The sequence below is a fragment of the Tinamus guttatus genome, unplaced genomic scaffold (assembly GCF_059628265.1).
Source record: "Tinamus guttatus ecotype Peru unplaced genomic scaffold, ASM5962826v1 Tinamus_guttatus_pri_ptg000732l, whole genome shotgun sequence".
NCBI lineage: Eukaryota > Metazoa > Chordata > Aves > Tinamiformes > Tinamidae > Tinamus > Tinamus guttatus.
Window position 1 is genome coordinate 822,719 of NW_028289266.1, and position 16,740 is coordinate 839,458.

General features: G+C 46.2%; 1 protein-coding gene and 2 pseudogenes across 2 annotated transcripts; 2 read left to right on the forward strand and 1 right to left on the reverse strand.

Moving 5' to 3' along the window:
* Nucleotides 1–3,698: 3,698 nt before the first annotated feature.
* LOC104580243 (olfactory receptor 6Y1-like) lies at nt 3,699–4,615 on the reverse strand (annotated as a pseudogene).
* Nucleotides 4,616–10,618: 6,003 nt separating this feature from the next.
* On the forward strand, nt 10,619–10,924 carry LOC148591631 (feather keratin Cos2-3 pseudogene; annotated as a pseudogene).
* Nucleotides 10,925–14,158: 3,234 nt separating this feature from the next.
* Nucleotides 14,159–14,998, forward strand: LOC148591632 (feather keratin Cos1-2-like). Of its 2 annotated transcripts, XM_088537132.1 has the most exons (2): nt 14,159–14,270; nt 14,688–14,998. In XM_088537132.1, the coding sequence occupies exons 1-2, from the start codon at nt 14,159–14,161 to the stop codon at nt 14,996–14,998; spliced, it is 423 nt and encodes a 140-aa protein (XP_088393258.1). The 2 variants fall into 2 exon arrangements, with proteins under 2 accessions (XP_088393258.1, XP_088393259.1); XM_088537133.1 differs by lacking the exon at nt 14,159–14,270 and having other exon boundaries at nt 14,684–14,998.
* Nucleotides 14,999–16,740: the final 1,742 nt, after the last annotated feature.

A 16,740-nucleotide genomic window follows, 5' to 3' on the forward strand; every position in this document is an offset into this window, starting at 1 on the left:
AAACCTTCATCCATACCCTATCCTCTTACTTATAATGTCCTGGGTATTGCAAGTGGGCTCTCATTGCCCTAGCACAAAATGGTGTGAAGGTTTCCAGGCGCTGACCTTGCCTCTCTTTCACTCTGCAAGAGGACAAGCCCAAAGTCGAGGGCAAGACTGTGCTGTGTGTTGAACCTTAAGGACTGGATGCCTGGAGCTCCAAACTGTGAATACTTTAAGCATGAGTTCAACATGCCTCCAGAAAAAAATGCTTATGCCAGCAAACAGTTTAAGAAAATGAGGCAGAAATTGGAAAATCATCTGCCTGGCTTAAGGGAGGGTTAAGATCCAAAATGGGGCTAGCCTATTTTCGGTGGTGCCCAGGCACATAACAAGAGGCAGTGGCCACAAACAAAAACACTGGAAGTTCCATCTAACTATGCAGAAATACTTCTTGACTGTGAGGGGCACAGAGCCCTGATAAGGGCTGATTAGGGACCTGATAGGGACCAAAACCTACCTCGGTAATGGGTTTGCATCTGTCAGTGCAAGAGCAGCTAATCTTTTGGAACACACCTGAAGACTCTGGAAGGATCACTGCTATAAGGATACACACACAGTACTTCCAGATCTGCCCTCTGAACAGGAAGTTGCTACTCTGTCTGAGGCACAGCAAGCAGGGTCTATACCACAGCCTGCCTCCTGTTCTGTGCTCCCATCAGTCTCTCAACTAGAGTCAAGTAGAGTGGTCCCAGTGGAGAGTTAGGGGGCTGCGGTTGGGGACTCCCAGGAGGAAGGGCAGGAGAAGGGCATCAGGCGCAAGCTGGAGTAGAGGACACTGGCTTCAGCAGGTCCTTTAGAGCCCACCAGACAGCCATGTAGCTCCTCAAGGGACCATAGGATGGATCCAACTACTATGCAAAATTTTATGATCAAGCAATGAACAAGATATTTCACAGTATCTTCTGCCTACCAGTGTGTTTCCTTTCTGTAAAGCTCATATTTTTCTTTATTCTCTGAGTGACAAGGAGAGAATACTCACTTCAGGAAAATGCAATCATTCCACAAACCTCTGCAGATATCTCAGGTACCCTAGGACATGTGTTGTTTTTTTTTGGTAACAAAACCTACAATCTTTCAATATTTAGGTCCAATGCACTATATTAAATTATCTTTCTTTGGGGACTTTATTTTAAATAAATCCACATTAAATTGTTGTTTTTTTTTTTCGATAGAAAAACTTGGGGAACACTGTTATTTATGCAACACATCCAGTTTATCTTACTTTGGATTATGTTCTCTCCCATTCCCTGGAGTCAGGGGATACAGAGAAGGCAAATATACAGAATGCCTTCTTTGCTTCGGTCAGAGAATTGTAATGGTTGGAAAAGATCTTTAAGATCATTAAGTCCCACTAATGCTATCACCACAGTGCCTACTAAATCACATCCCTAATCTACTGCGAGACTTGGGGACTCCACCACTTCCCTGGGTGGTCTCTTGCAATTCCTGACTTTACTGCTAAGCCCATTGTTCAGGAGTCCTAGCCCCTGGAAAAAAAGAAGATTTTCACTCCCTCTGTAAAGGAGGACAATTGGGCAAGGGATTACTTAAGGACAGGAAGAAAGCAAATCTGTCACTCTGGTCTACAAAAAGGGCCAGAAGCAGGATCCAGGAAACCAAAGACCATTCAGCTTCACGTCCACGCCTGGGAAAGTGATGGAACAGCTCCTGATAGGGACCATCTCTAAGCATGTGAAGGATAAGCAGGTAATCATAGATTCATCAAGGGGAAATCATGCTTAAAGAACATGATAGCCTTATGTGATGGAATGACTAACAGGGTAGATGAGGGGAGAGCTTTCTTATAGACAAGCTGAGGAAGTGGAGGCTAGATCAGCAGTGAGGTGGGCTCAGAACTGGCTGAATGGCAGAGCTCAAAAGGTTATTACTAGCTGTGCAACATCTAGCTGAAGATCTATAGCTAGCAGTGTCCCCCAGGGTTAAGTATTGGATGAAGAGACATAGTACATCTTCAACAAGTTTGCTGAAGATTCAAAACTGGAGGAGTGGCTGATACCCCAGAAGGCTGTGCTGCCATTCTGGGAAACCTGGACAGGCCAGAGATTTGGAAAGGAAAGAAACCTCCCTCATCAAATTCAAAAAAGGGAAGTGCAGGGTCCTACATCTAGAGAGAAAAAAAAAAAAGAAAACCCATGCACCTGTACAGGTTGGGAGTTGACCTGCTGGAGAGCAGCTCTGTGAAGAAGGACCTGGGGTTCTGGTGGACAGCAAATTAACCGTGAGCCAGCAATATGCCCTTACTGTCAAGAAGGCTTATGGTATCCTGGAGTGCATTTGGAAGAACAATGCCAGCAGGTCGAGGGAGGTGGTCCTCCCCCTTTACTCAGTGCTGGTGAGGCCACATCTGGAGTGCTCTGTCCAATTCTCAGCTTCCGAGTGCAGGAAAGACATGGAGCCACTGGAGTGTGTCCAGTGGAGAGCTATTTAGTTGCTGAAGGGACTGGAGCATCTCTCCTATGAGGAAAGGCTGATAGCTGAGCCTGTTTAGCCTGGAGAAGAGAAGACTAAGAGGGGAGGTTATCAGTGTGTACAAATATCTGAAGGGAGGATATCAGGAGGATGAGGCCAGCCTATTTTCATTGGTGCCCAGTGACAGGAGAAGAACCAATGCGCACAAACTTCAACCCAGGAAATTCTGCCTGATTATGAGGAAAAACTTTTTAACTGCGAGGGTGAGAGAGCACTGTTAAAGGTTATCCAGAGGGGTTATGGAATCTTTGCTTTAAGTTATTCAAAAATCGCCTGGACGTGACCCTGTGCAACATACTTTAGGTGACCCTGTTTGAGCAGGGAAGTTGGACTATCTGATCTCCAGAGGTCTCTTTCTATCTCAGCCATTCTGTGAATCTCTAAGTTGCTCTTGATCTACATTTTGAGCTATGGCACTTCTGTAATATTGCTGATCCATGGCAAATTCTACCTCAATAAATCTGTGAAATGCTCTATCCTGTCAGATGTGCCTGAATTTTCTCTTGGAAATCATTTGGTGTGCCCCAGAAAGATGTCTGACTGCAAATTTCCTTGGTATAATAAGGTCATTTGGTATTCTGGGGCCCTTCTGGGGCCAATGGTCTGAGTCTCATAACGTTACATCCATACCACAGAATGATATTTACAGTATACTTCCTCTATTGATAGGTGATATTTGTTTTTTCATCTTTGGATGATTTTCAGTTTCATCATTAAATGGGCTCAAGCCTACAAGACTTGAGTTCTGAAATTTTATCAGCAATGTTGATGCCTTTTCTTTCCACAGAGAATAAGAAAATCTCAGAGAAAGTAGATCAGGTGCAGACATGTGCATTTACATGCCTCATCCTATCCCACACACTATTTTCTAACAAGGGCAAAGGAAATCTGAAGTTCAGTTTCTAGCTTTGCCAAGCTTTTCCTATAAAAATTGCAGCAGTCATTCCATTAAAGATTTCAAAAAAGGCAGGTAGCATAAAAATGCAAGGAAAAAAAAGGTGGACTTAGGTCAAACTTAGATTTATCAAGTTCGAGTTCAATAAATATGGTAATTGGATCCATGAATAGTAAGTACCGTTTCACTTGATGGTGAGTCAAGGTCTAGATTTCCTGATTTTCATTCATCAGCACATTTGAGTCAGCACATGAGCGAAGTCTTTGAATACTTAGGTGTTTCTTGGGCAAGTGAAGGTCTTCCGCAGGGCAAATCTCACTTCTTTGTTTCTGAGGCAATATATGAGTGGATTCAGGAGTTGTACTACTACTGATACCAGCTTTTAGCCCTGTAGGTATACATAACCTTTGGGTGGGCATAAGTGAACAAGGTGGTAGAGTAGAACAACACTACTACAGTCAAGTGGGAGCTGCAGGTAGAAAATGCCTTTTGCCTCCCCTGAGAAGAAGGGATCTTCAACACAGTGAACATGATGCAAATATATGAGGTGACCACAGTACACAGTGGCACCATGATAACCATCAGAGCCAAGATGAAATCCACTAGCTCAGTCAAAGAGCTGCAGGAGATATTCAGTAGAGGTGAAATATCACAGAAATAATGATTAATTTTGTCTACATTGCAGAACCAGAGCTGAGCTATAAAGCTCAGCTTGATGGAAGAGGTGATCAAACCACATATCCAACAGCCAGCTGTTAGCTGAACACAGAATCGATAGTTCATGATGAGTGGATATCGGAGAGGATTGCATATGGCCAAAAAGCGGTCATAGGCTGTAACAGCTAAGAGAACGTACTCAGTACAAACAAAAGTCACAAAGAAATACATCTGAGTCATGCACCCCTGGAATGATATGCATTTGTCTTGAGAGAGGAAATCTACTAACATCTTTGGCTCAATGACAGAAACATACCAGATATCCAAGAAAGCCAAGTTCCCCAGGAAGAAATACATGGGTTTCTGCAAATTATGGTTAGTTCGGATAATAAGAATTATAACGATATTTTCCAAAACAGTTAATAAATAAGCCAGGAAGAAAGCAGAAAAGAGGAGCAGCTGCAGTTCAGCAGAGGTGGGAAATCCCAGGAGAACGAAGTACATGACGCTAATTTCATTCCTGTCACTCATTCTGCAAAGGAATGATGTATCTTATCCACCTGCAATAAATTAATATGTTACATGTTAACCTAACTTTTAATTTGTAATGGATTTCAATCTGTAACTAACTGCCCCACCACCACTTAAAGCCCTATAAAAGTTTGGAGACTTTGTTGCTAGGTTTGTAGAAATTGATTGGGTACAATATGTCTGCTCAGATCAGAAATTTTCAGTAAAAAATCTAACCATGCTCTAACTTATACTTTACAGTCATTCATCTTCTAGTCATCTCATGCACATATTATTCTTCCCCAGCATACATCTCAGCAGGAACACGTGTCTAAAATAACCCAGATCAATCATGCTATCATTATTGTCCATCCTCTCCACAGACTATAAAGAAATATTAAATTACATATATTATCGGTGTCTTAGATTCTACATCTGCATTTTGCTAAAATTATACTAGGTATATCTCCTGAATTGTGAAGTGAATGCCAAGTACTGGCAGCACACACACAATCTGATTAAGAAGACTCCAAACACATCTGCCAAAGCCTACCAGAGGTTTCCAAGCCTAGCTCTCAACAGGGGTATACTTACATAGAGCTTATTGACATGCCACAATAGAACAGCATAATTGCAAGTTAATTATAGTTCTGCATCTGGTTTGTTTGTAGCTAACTCAGATCACCTCTTCAAAAGTAAGATTGCCTCAGTCTATGTTATTAAAAACAAAACAGTTCTCAACCTTCTGCAGTGAAAGTTCAGGGTAGAATCCACTGCTTTAGTTGATCCTTGTGAGTACGATCGATAGAGAGTGGATGAAGTGTGGATGTATTGCATCCGCAGTGTTGTGCCAGTTGCCAGTTGCATGATTTATGCCAGTAAGTAGAAACTGACCACTTTATTTACCTTCGGTGTCCCACGAGATTTGGCCTGCAAATTACAGATAGTCTACTAGTCTACTAGTAGAAGTGATCACAGAAAGAAGAGGAATGCCACAGTTTTATCTGTGTTTTCATAGACAGCAGAAATGATAACTCTGAAGATGTCTAAGGTTTAATCTGAGATTCATAACAATGAAATAACGCCAACTCATGCCTCATGAAGGGGCATATATATAGGGAAGATCAGAAGGTTTAGTCTTGGTTTGGAAAAGAAAAAAAAGGGGGGATATGGCAATCATTTACTAAAGATGAAGTTATAAAAAGATTTTGTGTCCTAACTCTAAATCCAGAGCCTTGACTGGTAGTCCCGATTTGATAAATCATATCTCCCACACTGTGGTTATTCATACAATCTTCAATAGATATGATATCTATTTTCTTAAATAGTGTATTAGAACACAGATATTATCTTGCAATGCTTTTGTGTATGCACCTATGAGATGGACTGAATCAATTTCTAGAAATTCCTAATCTACTTTTGTTTGTGAAATTGGCCTATAAAAACTCTCTTTAGTATTTAAGTGCCTGAATCAAATACTCCCAGTCTTGCAGGATAATTATAAATCAAAACTGGAGATTCAAAATGGAGGTTAACACATATATATTTAACTTTAGGTCTTTGTTAGATATAGGATAAATTAGTCCCAATTTATGCACCTGAAATGTAAATATCTGTGATTGGAATTGGTTCGTTGAAGACAAGTGTCTGGTGCTATCTGAGATATTCTCAGATCTTATCACTGGCTTCCACTTGATACTCCAAAAGAGTGTGGGTCTTATATAGGTCTCGCGTCATATCTGAAAACCCTGCACAAATGTGCCCAATAACCTATAGTGTCTAGAATGACACTGGAGTAATAAATTGTGGGAACTACACCTGGGGAAAGTTTAATGTCAAATGCCTACAGTATATGTGTCCAAACTTGAGGGATTCCTAAACAGTAGAGACAAAGGACTCCAGAAATCAGTTCCACAGAACAGTTCACAGATTTGGTCAGCTAGATAGCTACTTAAACTCTCTATTCATTGCCCTGAATTGTATTCTATCAATATAATGTCAGTTAAAACACTTAGCTCACATGTAGCCATGCAAAACACAGATTATGTCTGAATATGTACTGTAGACCACGCCAAGTATATGAGATTAATCCCTTTCTTATCATTCAAGGAAGAGGAAAAATCTTGGGTCATATGACTATATGTCATTCTGTATATCCTAGGCATCCGAATCACTTCTAGTGGAATGCAAGACCTGCAGAACACCAATGCCCTTTTGGAGCAGAAGCTGGAGGCCAAGCAGGGTCCTATAAAGCATATAGTGGAGCATATAGTGAAGACTTGTCAATGTGACACCCATCTACAAGATGGGTCGGATGGAGGATCCTGGCACCTATAGGCTTGTCAGCCTGACCTCGGTATCAGGGAAAGTTATGGAGCAGATCATCTTGAGAGTGATCACACAGCAGTGCGGGACAATCAGGGAATAAGGCCCAGCCAAGAGAGCTTCATGAAAGTCAGTCCTGCATGAAAAACCTGATCTATGACCAGGTCACTCACCTAGCAGATGGGGGAAAGGCTGTGGATGTGATCTACTTAGACTTTAGTAAGGCCTTTGACCCAGTTTCCCTCTGCACCTTCCTGGAGAAGCTAGCTGATCATGGCTTAGACAGATGTACTCTTCACTGGGTGAGAAGCTGGCTGGATGGCAAGTCGAGAGAGTGGTGCTGAATGGAGTTCAATCCAGCTGGCGACTGGTCATGAGCGTTGTTCCCCAGGGATCAGTGTTGGGGCTAGTCCTCTTTAAGACCCTCAGAAAATTTGCAGATGACACCAAGATGGGTGTAACAGTTGATCTGCTTGAGGGTAGGAAGGGTCTACAGAGGGATCTGGTCAGGCTGGATTGATGAGCTGAGACCAACTGTATGAGATTCAACAAGGCCAAGTGCTGGATCCTGCACTTTGATCACAACAACCTCATGCAAAGCTACAGACCTGGGGCAGAGCAGCTGGAGAGCTGTTCATTTGAAAAGGATCTGTGGGTATTGGTCAAAAGTCAGCTGAACATGAGCCAGTAGTATGCCCAGGTGTCCAAGAAAGCCAATGGCCTCCTGAGTTATATCAGGAATAATGCAGCCATCAGGACCAGGGAACTGATCGTCCCCCTGTACTTGGCGCTTCTGATGCTGCACCTTGAATCCTGTGTTCCATTTTGGGCTCCTCACTGCAAGAAAGACATAGAGGTGCTGGAGCATGTCCAAAGAAGGGCAATGAAGCTGGTGGAAGGACTGGAACACAGATTTTTTGAGGAACAGTTGAAGGAACTAGGAATATTTATTTTGGAGAAGAAAATGTTCAAGGGAGACCTTATCGCTCTCTACAACTCCCTGAAAGGAGGTTGTGTGGTGGGCGGTCTGGGCGCAATCTGTTCTCCAAAATAACTACCAAAAGGACATGAGGAAATAGCTTCAAGTCACACCAGGGGTGATTCAGATTAGATATTAGGAAAAATTTATAAATGGAAAGAGTAGAACAGGTTGTCCAGGGAAGTGGTGGAGCCATTGTTGCTAGCAGTGTAAAGGAAACGTGTGGATGAAGCATTTAGGGACATGGTTTAGCAGGTGTGGTGTTGAAGGGTCTATGGTTGGACTCGAAGGTCTTGAAGATCTTTTCCAACTAAAATGATTCTATGAGTCTATGATAGTATATATGGAGGACTTGGCCAAATAAAATCCAGTATGGAAAATGCAAAACTCTGTCCCTAAGGCAAAATCATATATCAATGAGGTTTGGAATCCACTGTAACAGCCCTGATAAAAGAAAGACCTAAAAGTTATGATGGATGCCATACTGAATAAGAAGCAGCCATCACTCCCACTGCAAATGAGGCAAACTACATTCTGGGTTTCCTTAGAAGTGTGGCCAGCATATTGATGCTAATATCCCTCACTGTACAGCCCTCATGTAGTCATACTTGGAATTCTGCGTCCAGGTGTTCTTTTATCCTGGAACAAGATGAGGGGAGAGAAATTAAAGTCAGTCTGTCAGAGGCCTACTGATATATTCATTTGTGGTGTAGAGTAAAAAGAGTGTGGGCTCATCTTGTTTTTTACAATTAGGAGGAGTCTTAGTAATCCTTAGGAGGAGGCTGTGTTTAGAGTAAATGCCTGCCTCATCATGAGATGAATTCCCCTCTCTAATACCTATTTAATACTAACAGAGGGCAACATGTTTTGATGCAGCTGCTTACATGGTGGCCTTCTATACTAGGCTAAACTTCCTGTGAAGCTATCCAAAAATTACTACTGTTTTGGTTCAGTTGAGTAGCTTATCACCTGCCTCCTGCTAATGCATCTAAGATTCTGGGCACACACACACACACAGAAACACACACAGACATGCTTTTACTATTTAATTTCTTTGCTTACAGTGAGGTAATAAAGGTTCCACTAACATTGTGCTTGTTTCCTACCCCGAGCACACAATTTAGATAAATTAACCTTTATAATCCTAACACTAGTCTGGCTGATAGGGTTCCTAATGCAGCAGGATTTCCACTGCAGATCCAATTATCTTATTGTTCATATTCATTTATAATGAAGGTTTGTACGGTAACATAAACATTGACACTGCTAGTGTAAGAAGCAAAATTGTGAACGCCAGTATACATCTTCAAGTGTGTTGGAAATTTTTTCCGAGGGTTTAGATCACTGGTCAAGGTTTTAGTGGTTCTGTGCATTCCCTGTGTCATATCCATAGTCTGGCCAATTGTAGCTTGTTTAGGGCATTCAACACTCCTATGCTCAATTCAGTGTCTTCCAAATCAGTGGAAAGATCCCTAACTGTGCAGGTTTTCCAGTGGGACTTAAATCATTGATCCTATACAGGTATCATCCATTGTGAACAATTTGAATATACCTTACAAATAGTAGCATTGTCCCATGGGGCAATGGGAGGATACCCCGGCCATGAGCAGAGCTTTTTCTTGTGATGAGGGCTATGTACATGCGAACAAACTCACATGTGCTCATGCTCAGCTGCATGGAATCACACACACATTTCTTCGCCCCATGCACTCAAACAATCTATTACACACATGGTGCACACAAGGAAATTTGCATTCTCACACATGACTCATTTTGGATTTCTAAGGACCACCCCCAGAGGGCCATAGCACCTAGGGGACAAACAGGGCCCAAATGACAACAGGCATTAGGAGGCAGAAATCTGAAAGAAATCTGATGCAGGCCACACATCAAAAGGACAGAATAGCCAGTGGCCATTAGAGCAAGCTAGGAGGAAGGGAGAGAGAGAAGGATGCGACGTCCCCTTGGACTGGAGCCCTTTGGCATCCTACTTGGAACTACAGGGTTGGGAAGAATTGTGACACTTCCTGCAAACAACCACCGAGAAGTGCCCCAGGTCAATGTCCCCTGCCTGCAAACAACTTCTTTGGCACTTGGTCCACATCTTGTGATGTCACGGACACATTCCTGCCTGCAAATCCTTGAGGCTCCCACTACGGCATTTTACAAGAGCCTTCACAGGAAGGCAGGTCCGGCATAAACAAGGAAATGAAAAGACAGCAATGCAGGAAACAGCCCATATGATTAGTTGGGATTCTTTGCGTTTGAGATTAGCTCGTCGGGAAATTATTACCTCCAGTACTTGTGCCTCTGGGCAGTGCAGACCCAGTATAAAAGCCAGCCCAAGTCCTCACTCCCTCATCCACATCTCTGGCCTCCTTCTCCTTGGGAACCAGGTGAGCTGGAAGACTCTCCTCCTGCTCCAGGATGAGGTCTTCCTTCAGCAGACATGTCATCTCTGTCCTATGCTGGGAGTTGGGCCTTCTAGTGATGGGAAGGGGAAGGTGGAGAAGGTCTAGCATTGAGGGAGGCTGAGGTGACATTGGTGCTGGGTGCTAGGCAGGAGCCTCTCTGGGCTTGGCAGGTCCTCACAGGACCTTGAGCTCCCAACCCAACAGGTGCCTTGGCTCTCTCATGGCAGAGTGCCAGGCTGCGCCTCATGCACTCAGCTGCTCTGCTTCCCCACATACTCTCTCACAGGTGCCTCCAGCTCCTCAGACATGTCCTGCTACAACCCGTGCGTGCCATGCCGGCCCTGCGGGCCTACCCCGCTGGCCAATAGCTGCAACGAGCCCTGTGTCAGGCAGTGCCAGGACTCCACCGTTGTCATTGAGCCCTCTCCTGTGGTGGTATCCCTGCCCGGACCCATCCTCAGCTCCTTCCCGCAGAACACTGTTGTGGGATCCTCCACCTCCGCTGCTGTTGGCCGCATCCTCAGCTGTGAGGGAGTTCCCATCAATTCTGACTGCTGCGACCTCTCCAGCATTACCAGTCGCTACTGTGGCAGAAGGTGCCTGCCCTGGTAAAGCTGATGCTGTCCTGAGAAAATAGCTTCTGGCTATTGGTTTCCAAATGGCTGAGTATCCCAGCTTCCCCTGCCAACGAAGACCTCAAGAGACCAGCCTGGGCTTCCTGAAAACATGGCCCATGTGTGATTTTCCTGTCTTTCCCTCTCTTCTTTCCCACTCACACCCTGTTGTATTCTACTGCCCTGAGCCACAAAGCCCCCAAAGCCATCTGTGGGCACGTGCTGGCTCCTCTCTCTCTGGGAGGCAGGGAGACAGATCCCTTGTGGCAACTCCACTGTGGTCACTGGGCCTCCACTCAGGGCAACCTTGTTTCCTTCTGATGACTCATTAAAGTTCTTCTGTATCCCACTTTGGGCCTCCGCGTGGTCTTTCCTCTGTGGATAATCTCCCAGACTGCTCAGTGGGAATAGAGTTTTTCTGGAACAGAGTTATGGAACGATCAGATGGGTACCTTTCCGCATTCCTGGTAGAAAGGCAGTGTGGCACACACTGCAGCAGATGACTTTTGGGCACAGTCCTTTGGAACTGAGGAAGATACGGCTAGATCCTCTTGAGCCAGTGGCCACCAGGACCTGCCTGGCTGTATCGCTGTACAGAAGTGCTCTCCTCATCCTTGGAGCATGTCTTGTGGACAGAATGAGCAAGCAGTTCTTGGGTGAGGACTGGATCTCCTCAGTCCTAGGGAGAGGTGATGGTGGGAGGGAGTTGTGCTTCTGTACCCAGCAGCAGCACCTGTGAGCTGCCTGTGGCAGGTGGTTCTTGATTTATGAGGACCCTCTTACTTTGACGCTCCCAGCATAGCTGATGCCTCCTCCGGGTTTCGGCGTAAGAAGGAAGATATGGTTCTTGAGGACTAGGACTGTGGAAATCATCTTTTCCCAACCAGAATGGGGAAGCCATGACAGCTGCTCTTCCCTCCAGAAGGATCAACTAGTGAAAACCTTCATCCATACCCTATCCTCTTACTTATAATGTCCTGGGTATTGTAAGTGGGCTCTCACTGCCGTAGCACAAAATGGTGTGAAGGTTTCCAGGCGCTGACCTTGCCTCTCTTTCCCTCTACAAGAGGGCAAACCCAAAGTCAAGGGCAAGGCTGGACTGTATGTTGAACCTTGAGGACTGGATGCGTGGAGCTCCTTGCCTCTCCATATCACTGATGGGTGAGTAAAGAGCTAGAAACCAAAACTGTCAAATTGCACAAACTCTTCCAAAGTGGCAGAAAAGCAATGGAGAAACTTTGGGTGGTTTCCCCCAAGACAAGATAGGAAAGTGGAAAGCTGCCTTTTCCCAACTGTCTAAACAACAGACACATTGGCACAACACGTCATAAGGGACCAAAACCCATCTTGCTGATGGTGCAAATAACAAATAATCTTTTGGAACACACCTGAAGACTCTGGAAAGATCACTGCTATAAGGATGACCATAGCGCAGTCACATAGTACTTCCAGATCTGCCCTCTGAGCAGGAAGCTTCTACTCTAAGGCACAGCAAGCAGGGTCTATACCACAGCCTGCCTCCTGTTCTGTGCTCCCATCAGTCTCTCAACTAGAGTCAAATAGAGTGGTCCCAGTGGAGAATGAGGGGGCTGTGGTGGGGGACTCCCAGAACGAAGGGCAGGAGAAGAGCATCAGGCGCAAGCAGGAGTAGAGGGCACTGGCTTGAGCAGGGCCTTTATACCCTAGCAGACAGCCATGCAGCTCCTTGAGGGACCATACAATGGATCCAAGTATTATGCAAAATTTTTTATCAAGCAATGAACATGATAACTCACAGCCAGCATTAGATGTTCTTTACGTACCTCAAAGCTCCGTCGGCCATTCAGCACTCACTAACCAAAGTAAATCTCCTCAAGCTGTAGGGCACTAGATGGTCACCTATATTTTGCTACTTGATGGTAGGGGCAAGCGATGGAAGGAATCAGACACCAGTGGAAAGAAGGGTCTTATTTCACTATTAATATTAAGGCAATACAGAATGATAGGTTTTACAAAACAATAAACTTGGTATTCACTCTGTTTTAGCAACAGACAAAATAAGCAAGGTAATGCACTTAACCATTATTATACAAGAAAGAGAATAGTGATTAAGAGAAAAAGATACATCACCAATTGCCTAAATACGTTACCACCATTCAGATCAGCAGTGGTTGGGGAGCCTCTGTTGAAGCGAGGATTTGGAGAACCTACCCGGCAATTGAGAGATCTTACGTGGGGCGTCCACCGGTAAGGGAGGCCTCCAGTGTCACGGCAAGAGGGTCCACCTTTAATAGAGCCAAATCAGCAAATCATAATAACTCGCATTTCTTTGTGAGTGGTAACATCTGGTGTGACATACTTTCCCTATCATCCAGGAGCAGGAATTGGCCATAGCCCGGGCCTCAGATGGGAGGGTTCCCTGCAAGGTCAAAAACACCTGCACAAGAGCCTACAAAAGCTGCAGTTTAGTAAACCTACATGCAGGTTAGCATAAACGGCTCTACAGACGAGTTTTGTATACTTCTACAAAGGCAAAGCTGTATTCATCTGTAAGTCCACCCCGACTTGGGCCTGTTCTTCAGGCCCTAGCAGTTCACTGTGTAAGCCTTAAACTCCTGACAGACTCCTAAGGGAAGGAATATTCAAAATTGCCATATAAAACCACATAAAAGTTTGAAATATTCCCTCGAACTGAAAAAATACCAGCAGGTGCCTTGCACGTCTCAGTATGGCATCAAGAGATTGGATGAGAATTCCACTCCAGTCACTTGGAAATTACTGAGTTGCTTTGCAATGATTTCAATGAAAATGAGTATGGAAAATTGTAGATATTATGAGAGTGAAATAAATTCTTACTGAAGGGGCAGGGCTGGGCAGGAGGTATTTGCCCTGGCCTGGGGAAGCATGCTGTGATATGTGCCAGGCTCTGCAATGTTTGTCAGAGCTGGGCCCTTTCCGGCCAATGGGGACATAAGCAACCTTGCAGGAATGACCCACATCAACATCACCTGCCTATGCTGGACCCCTCTGGGGTTGACCTGTGTCTTCCAACCACACTTACATGTTCCTGCCCTGGAAGACCTTAGGCCTTTCATCTGAGCATTTAGAACATGCCTTCATGGGGGCATGTGTAAGGCATAAAGCAGGAAATGAAAAGACAGCAATGTAGGAAATAAAAACACAGTGCATATCATTAGCAGGGATGTTTTGCATTGGAGAGGAGCTTGTCAGAAGATTGTCACCTCTGCCAAGCATGCCTCAGACCTGGGGGCAGTGCAAAACGAGTATAAAAGGCAGCCCCAGTGCTGACTCTCACCCACTTCTCTCCATCTTCCTCCACAGGAACCAGGTGAGTCTGATTGCCTTTTTCCTCCCGCTTGGAGACAAGGTCTGTCTTTGGTGGTCGTCTCAGCTGATCCTGTCTCTGTAACCTTGTGAGGCTTGGAGTTCTTCTTTGTGGGAAAGTGAAGGCAAGACCATGGAAGGGAAGCAAAGGGAAGGAAAGGGGAGGGAGGGGACACTCGTGCTGAGGGAGAAGTCATGGTTTGCGTGCAGTGGCTGGTACAGTATGGAGTAGGCAGCAGCCTTCTTGGGCCTGGTTGCTCTTGGTACATGCCTGGCAGGGCAGGGAAAAGAAGCCCATGTGCCTGAGCACTGCACAGCCCCCAGCTCCCAGTCCAGCTGGTGCCTTGGCTCCCTCATGGCAGGGTGCCAGCCTGTGCCTCATGCACTCAGCTGCTCTGCCTCCTCTCTGGCCTCTCTCACAGGTGCCTCCAGCTCCACAGACATGTCCTGCTGTGACCCGTGCGTGCCATGCTGGCCCTGCGGCCCCACCCCGCTGGCCAACAGCTGCAATGAGCCCTGTGTCAGGCAGTGCCAGGCCTCTACCATTGTCATCCAGCCCTCTCCTGTGGTGGTGACCCTGCCCGGACCCATCCTCAGCTCCTTCCCGCAGAACACCGCTGTGGGATCCTCCACGTCCGCTGCCGTTGGCCGCATCCTCAGCTGTGAGGGAGTCCCCATCAACTCTGACTGCTGCGACCTCTCCAGGTTTTCCACCCGCTACTGTGACAGAAGGTGCCCGCCCTGCTAAAGCCACTGAAAATATGACCAGATAAGAACCCCCGGGAATGCAGAACACCGGCTTTGACACACAATGGATCTTGAAGGACTCTTATGTTTTCACCACATGCCACTCTCTTTGCCTCCTCTTACAATTGTCTGGCTAGAATGGACCTGTCCAGTCTCTATTGAAGCACGGACAGTGACGACCTTCTGCTTCTCCCACTCTCTTTGTTTTCTTTCTTTCTTTCTCTTTTTTGTCTTCTGCTCCCTTGGTGCATGAGGCACCCCCCAAATGAGCCTAGGGGGAGCTTCTGGCTGCTCTGCTGCTGAGAGGCAGGCAATTGGCACCCTGTGGGAAACTCTAGTGTGCTCACAGGGTGCCGACTCTGGGCTGCCCCTGGTGCTCTCTGTGCACAAGGGGCCTCCTCTCACAGCAACTCTCTTACCCTCTTCTAACTCATTAAAGCAATGCTGCACGCCAACCTGCGTCTCTGTGTGGTCTTTTCCTGGGTGCGGTGTCTCCCAAGCTTCCCCTGGAGCAGAGAGTCACTTGTGTTGGGGAGAAGGCAGGAGTACCAGGTGGGAAACTTTTGTCACTGCCAGAGGAATGGGAGCTGGGGACTCGCTGCAGAGGGTCCTTTTTAGGACACTGCCCCTCAGAGCTGAGGGAGACATGCTTGTGTACGCCGGAGCCAGTGGCCATGAAACCTTGCCAACAGGCCTCCCAAACGGGCAAGGTGGGCTTGCCCAGCTGCGGCTCTGGAAATTGCCTGCTCCAAGCCTAAACAGTGTAAGCCAGGCAGAGGGTCTTTCCCACCTCTGGCTCGGCACATTGTGAAGTCCTTCCCCAACTGATTTCTGTGCATCCCTGCAGGAAATACCCACCTTAGGGCCATGCCTCTCCACTCGCAGAAGGTCAGCATTGAGCTGATGGGAGCAAGACATGCAAGGTTACAGGGTCACAAAATCACAGAAAGCCTTAGGTTGGAAGGCACCTCTGGAGATCACTTAGTCCAACCCTGCTGCTCAAGAAGGCTTGCCTAGAGCACACTGCACAGAATGATGCACGGTAAGTTTGAATAGGTCCTGGGAAGGAGAGTGCACAAGCCCTCTGGACAACCTGTTCCTGGGCTCTGTCTCTCCCATAGTCAAAAAAAAATTTCTGCATGGTTAGATGGAATGTGTTGTGTTTTGGTTTGTGCCCATTGTGTCTTGTTCTGTTTGTGGGCACCACTGAAAATAGGCTGGCCCATTTTGGACAGCCTCCCTTAAGAAATTAGTGCACACAGAGGGCATCCCCTCTCTGCCTTTCACTCTGCAGGCTCAAAAGGCCCTGCTCCCTCAGCCTTTGCTCATAGAACAGCTGCACCAGTCCCCTAATGACCTTCATAGCCCTATGCTGGACTCTCTCCCTAGTAGTTCCATCTCTCTTTTGTACTGGGGAACCCAGAACCGCACACAGGACACCCCAGGTGTCCTCAGCAAGGCTGAGGAGAGGCTGAGAACCAAGTCCCACATCCTGCTGGCAAGACTCTTCCTGAGGCACCCCAGGAGAGCAGTTGCCTTCTTCGGCACAAGGACACATTGCTGCCTCATGGCTAGCTTACTCTCCATGAGCACCTGCAGGTTCTTCTCCACAGAGCTGCTCTCCAGCCGGTCACCCCCAAACCTGTACTGCTGCATGGGGTTCTTTCTCTCTCGGGGCAGCACTTCCCTTTCTTGAACTTCATAAGGTGCCTCACTCTGCCAAACTTTATCCAGAGTGTACAT

Coding starts and splice junctions, on each gene's coding strand:
- LOC148591632 (XM_088537132.1), top strand. CDS start 14,159: ATGCCTCAGACCTGGGGGCAGTGCAAAACGAGTATAAAAGGCAGCCCC. Junction 14,271..14,687: donor CCAGGTGAGTCTGATTGCCT/TTTTCCTCCCGC, acceptor CCTCCAGCTCCA/CAGACATGTCCTGCTGTGAC.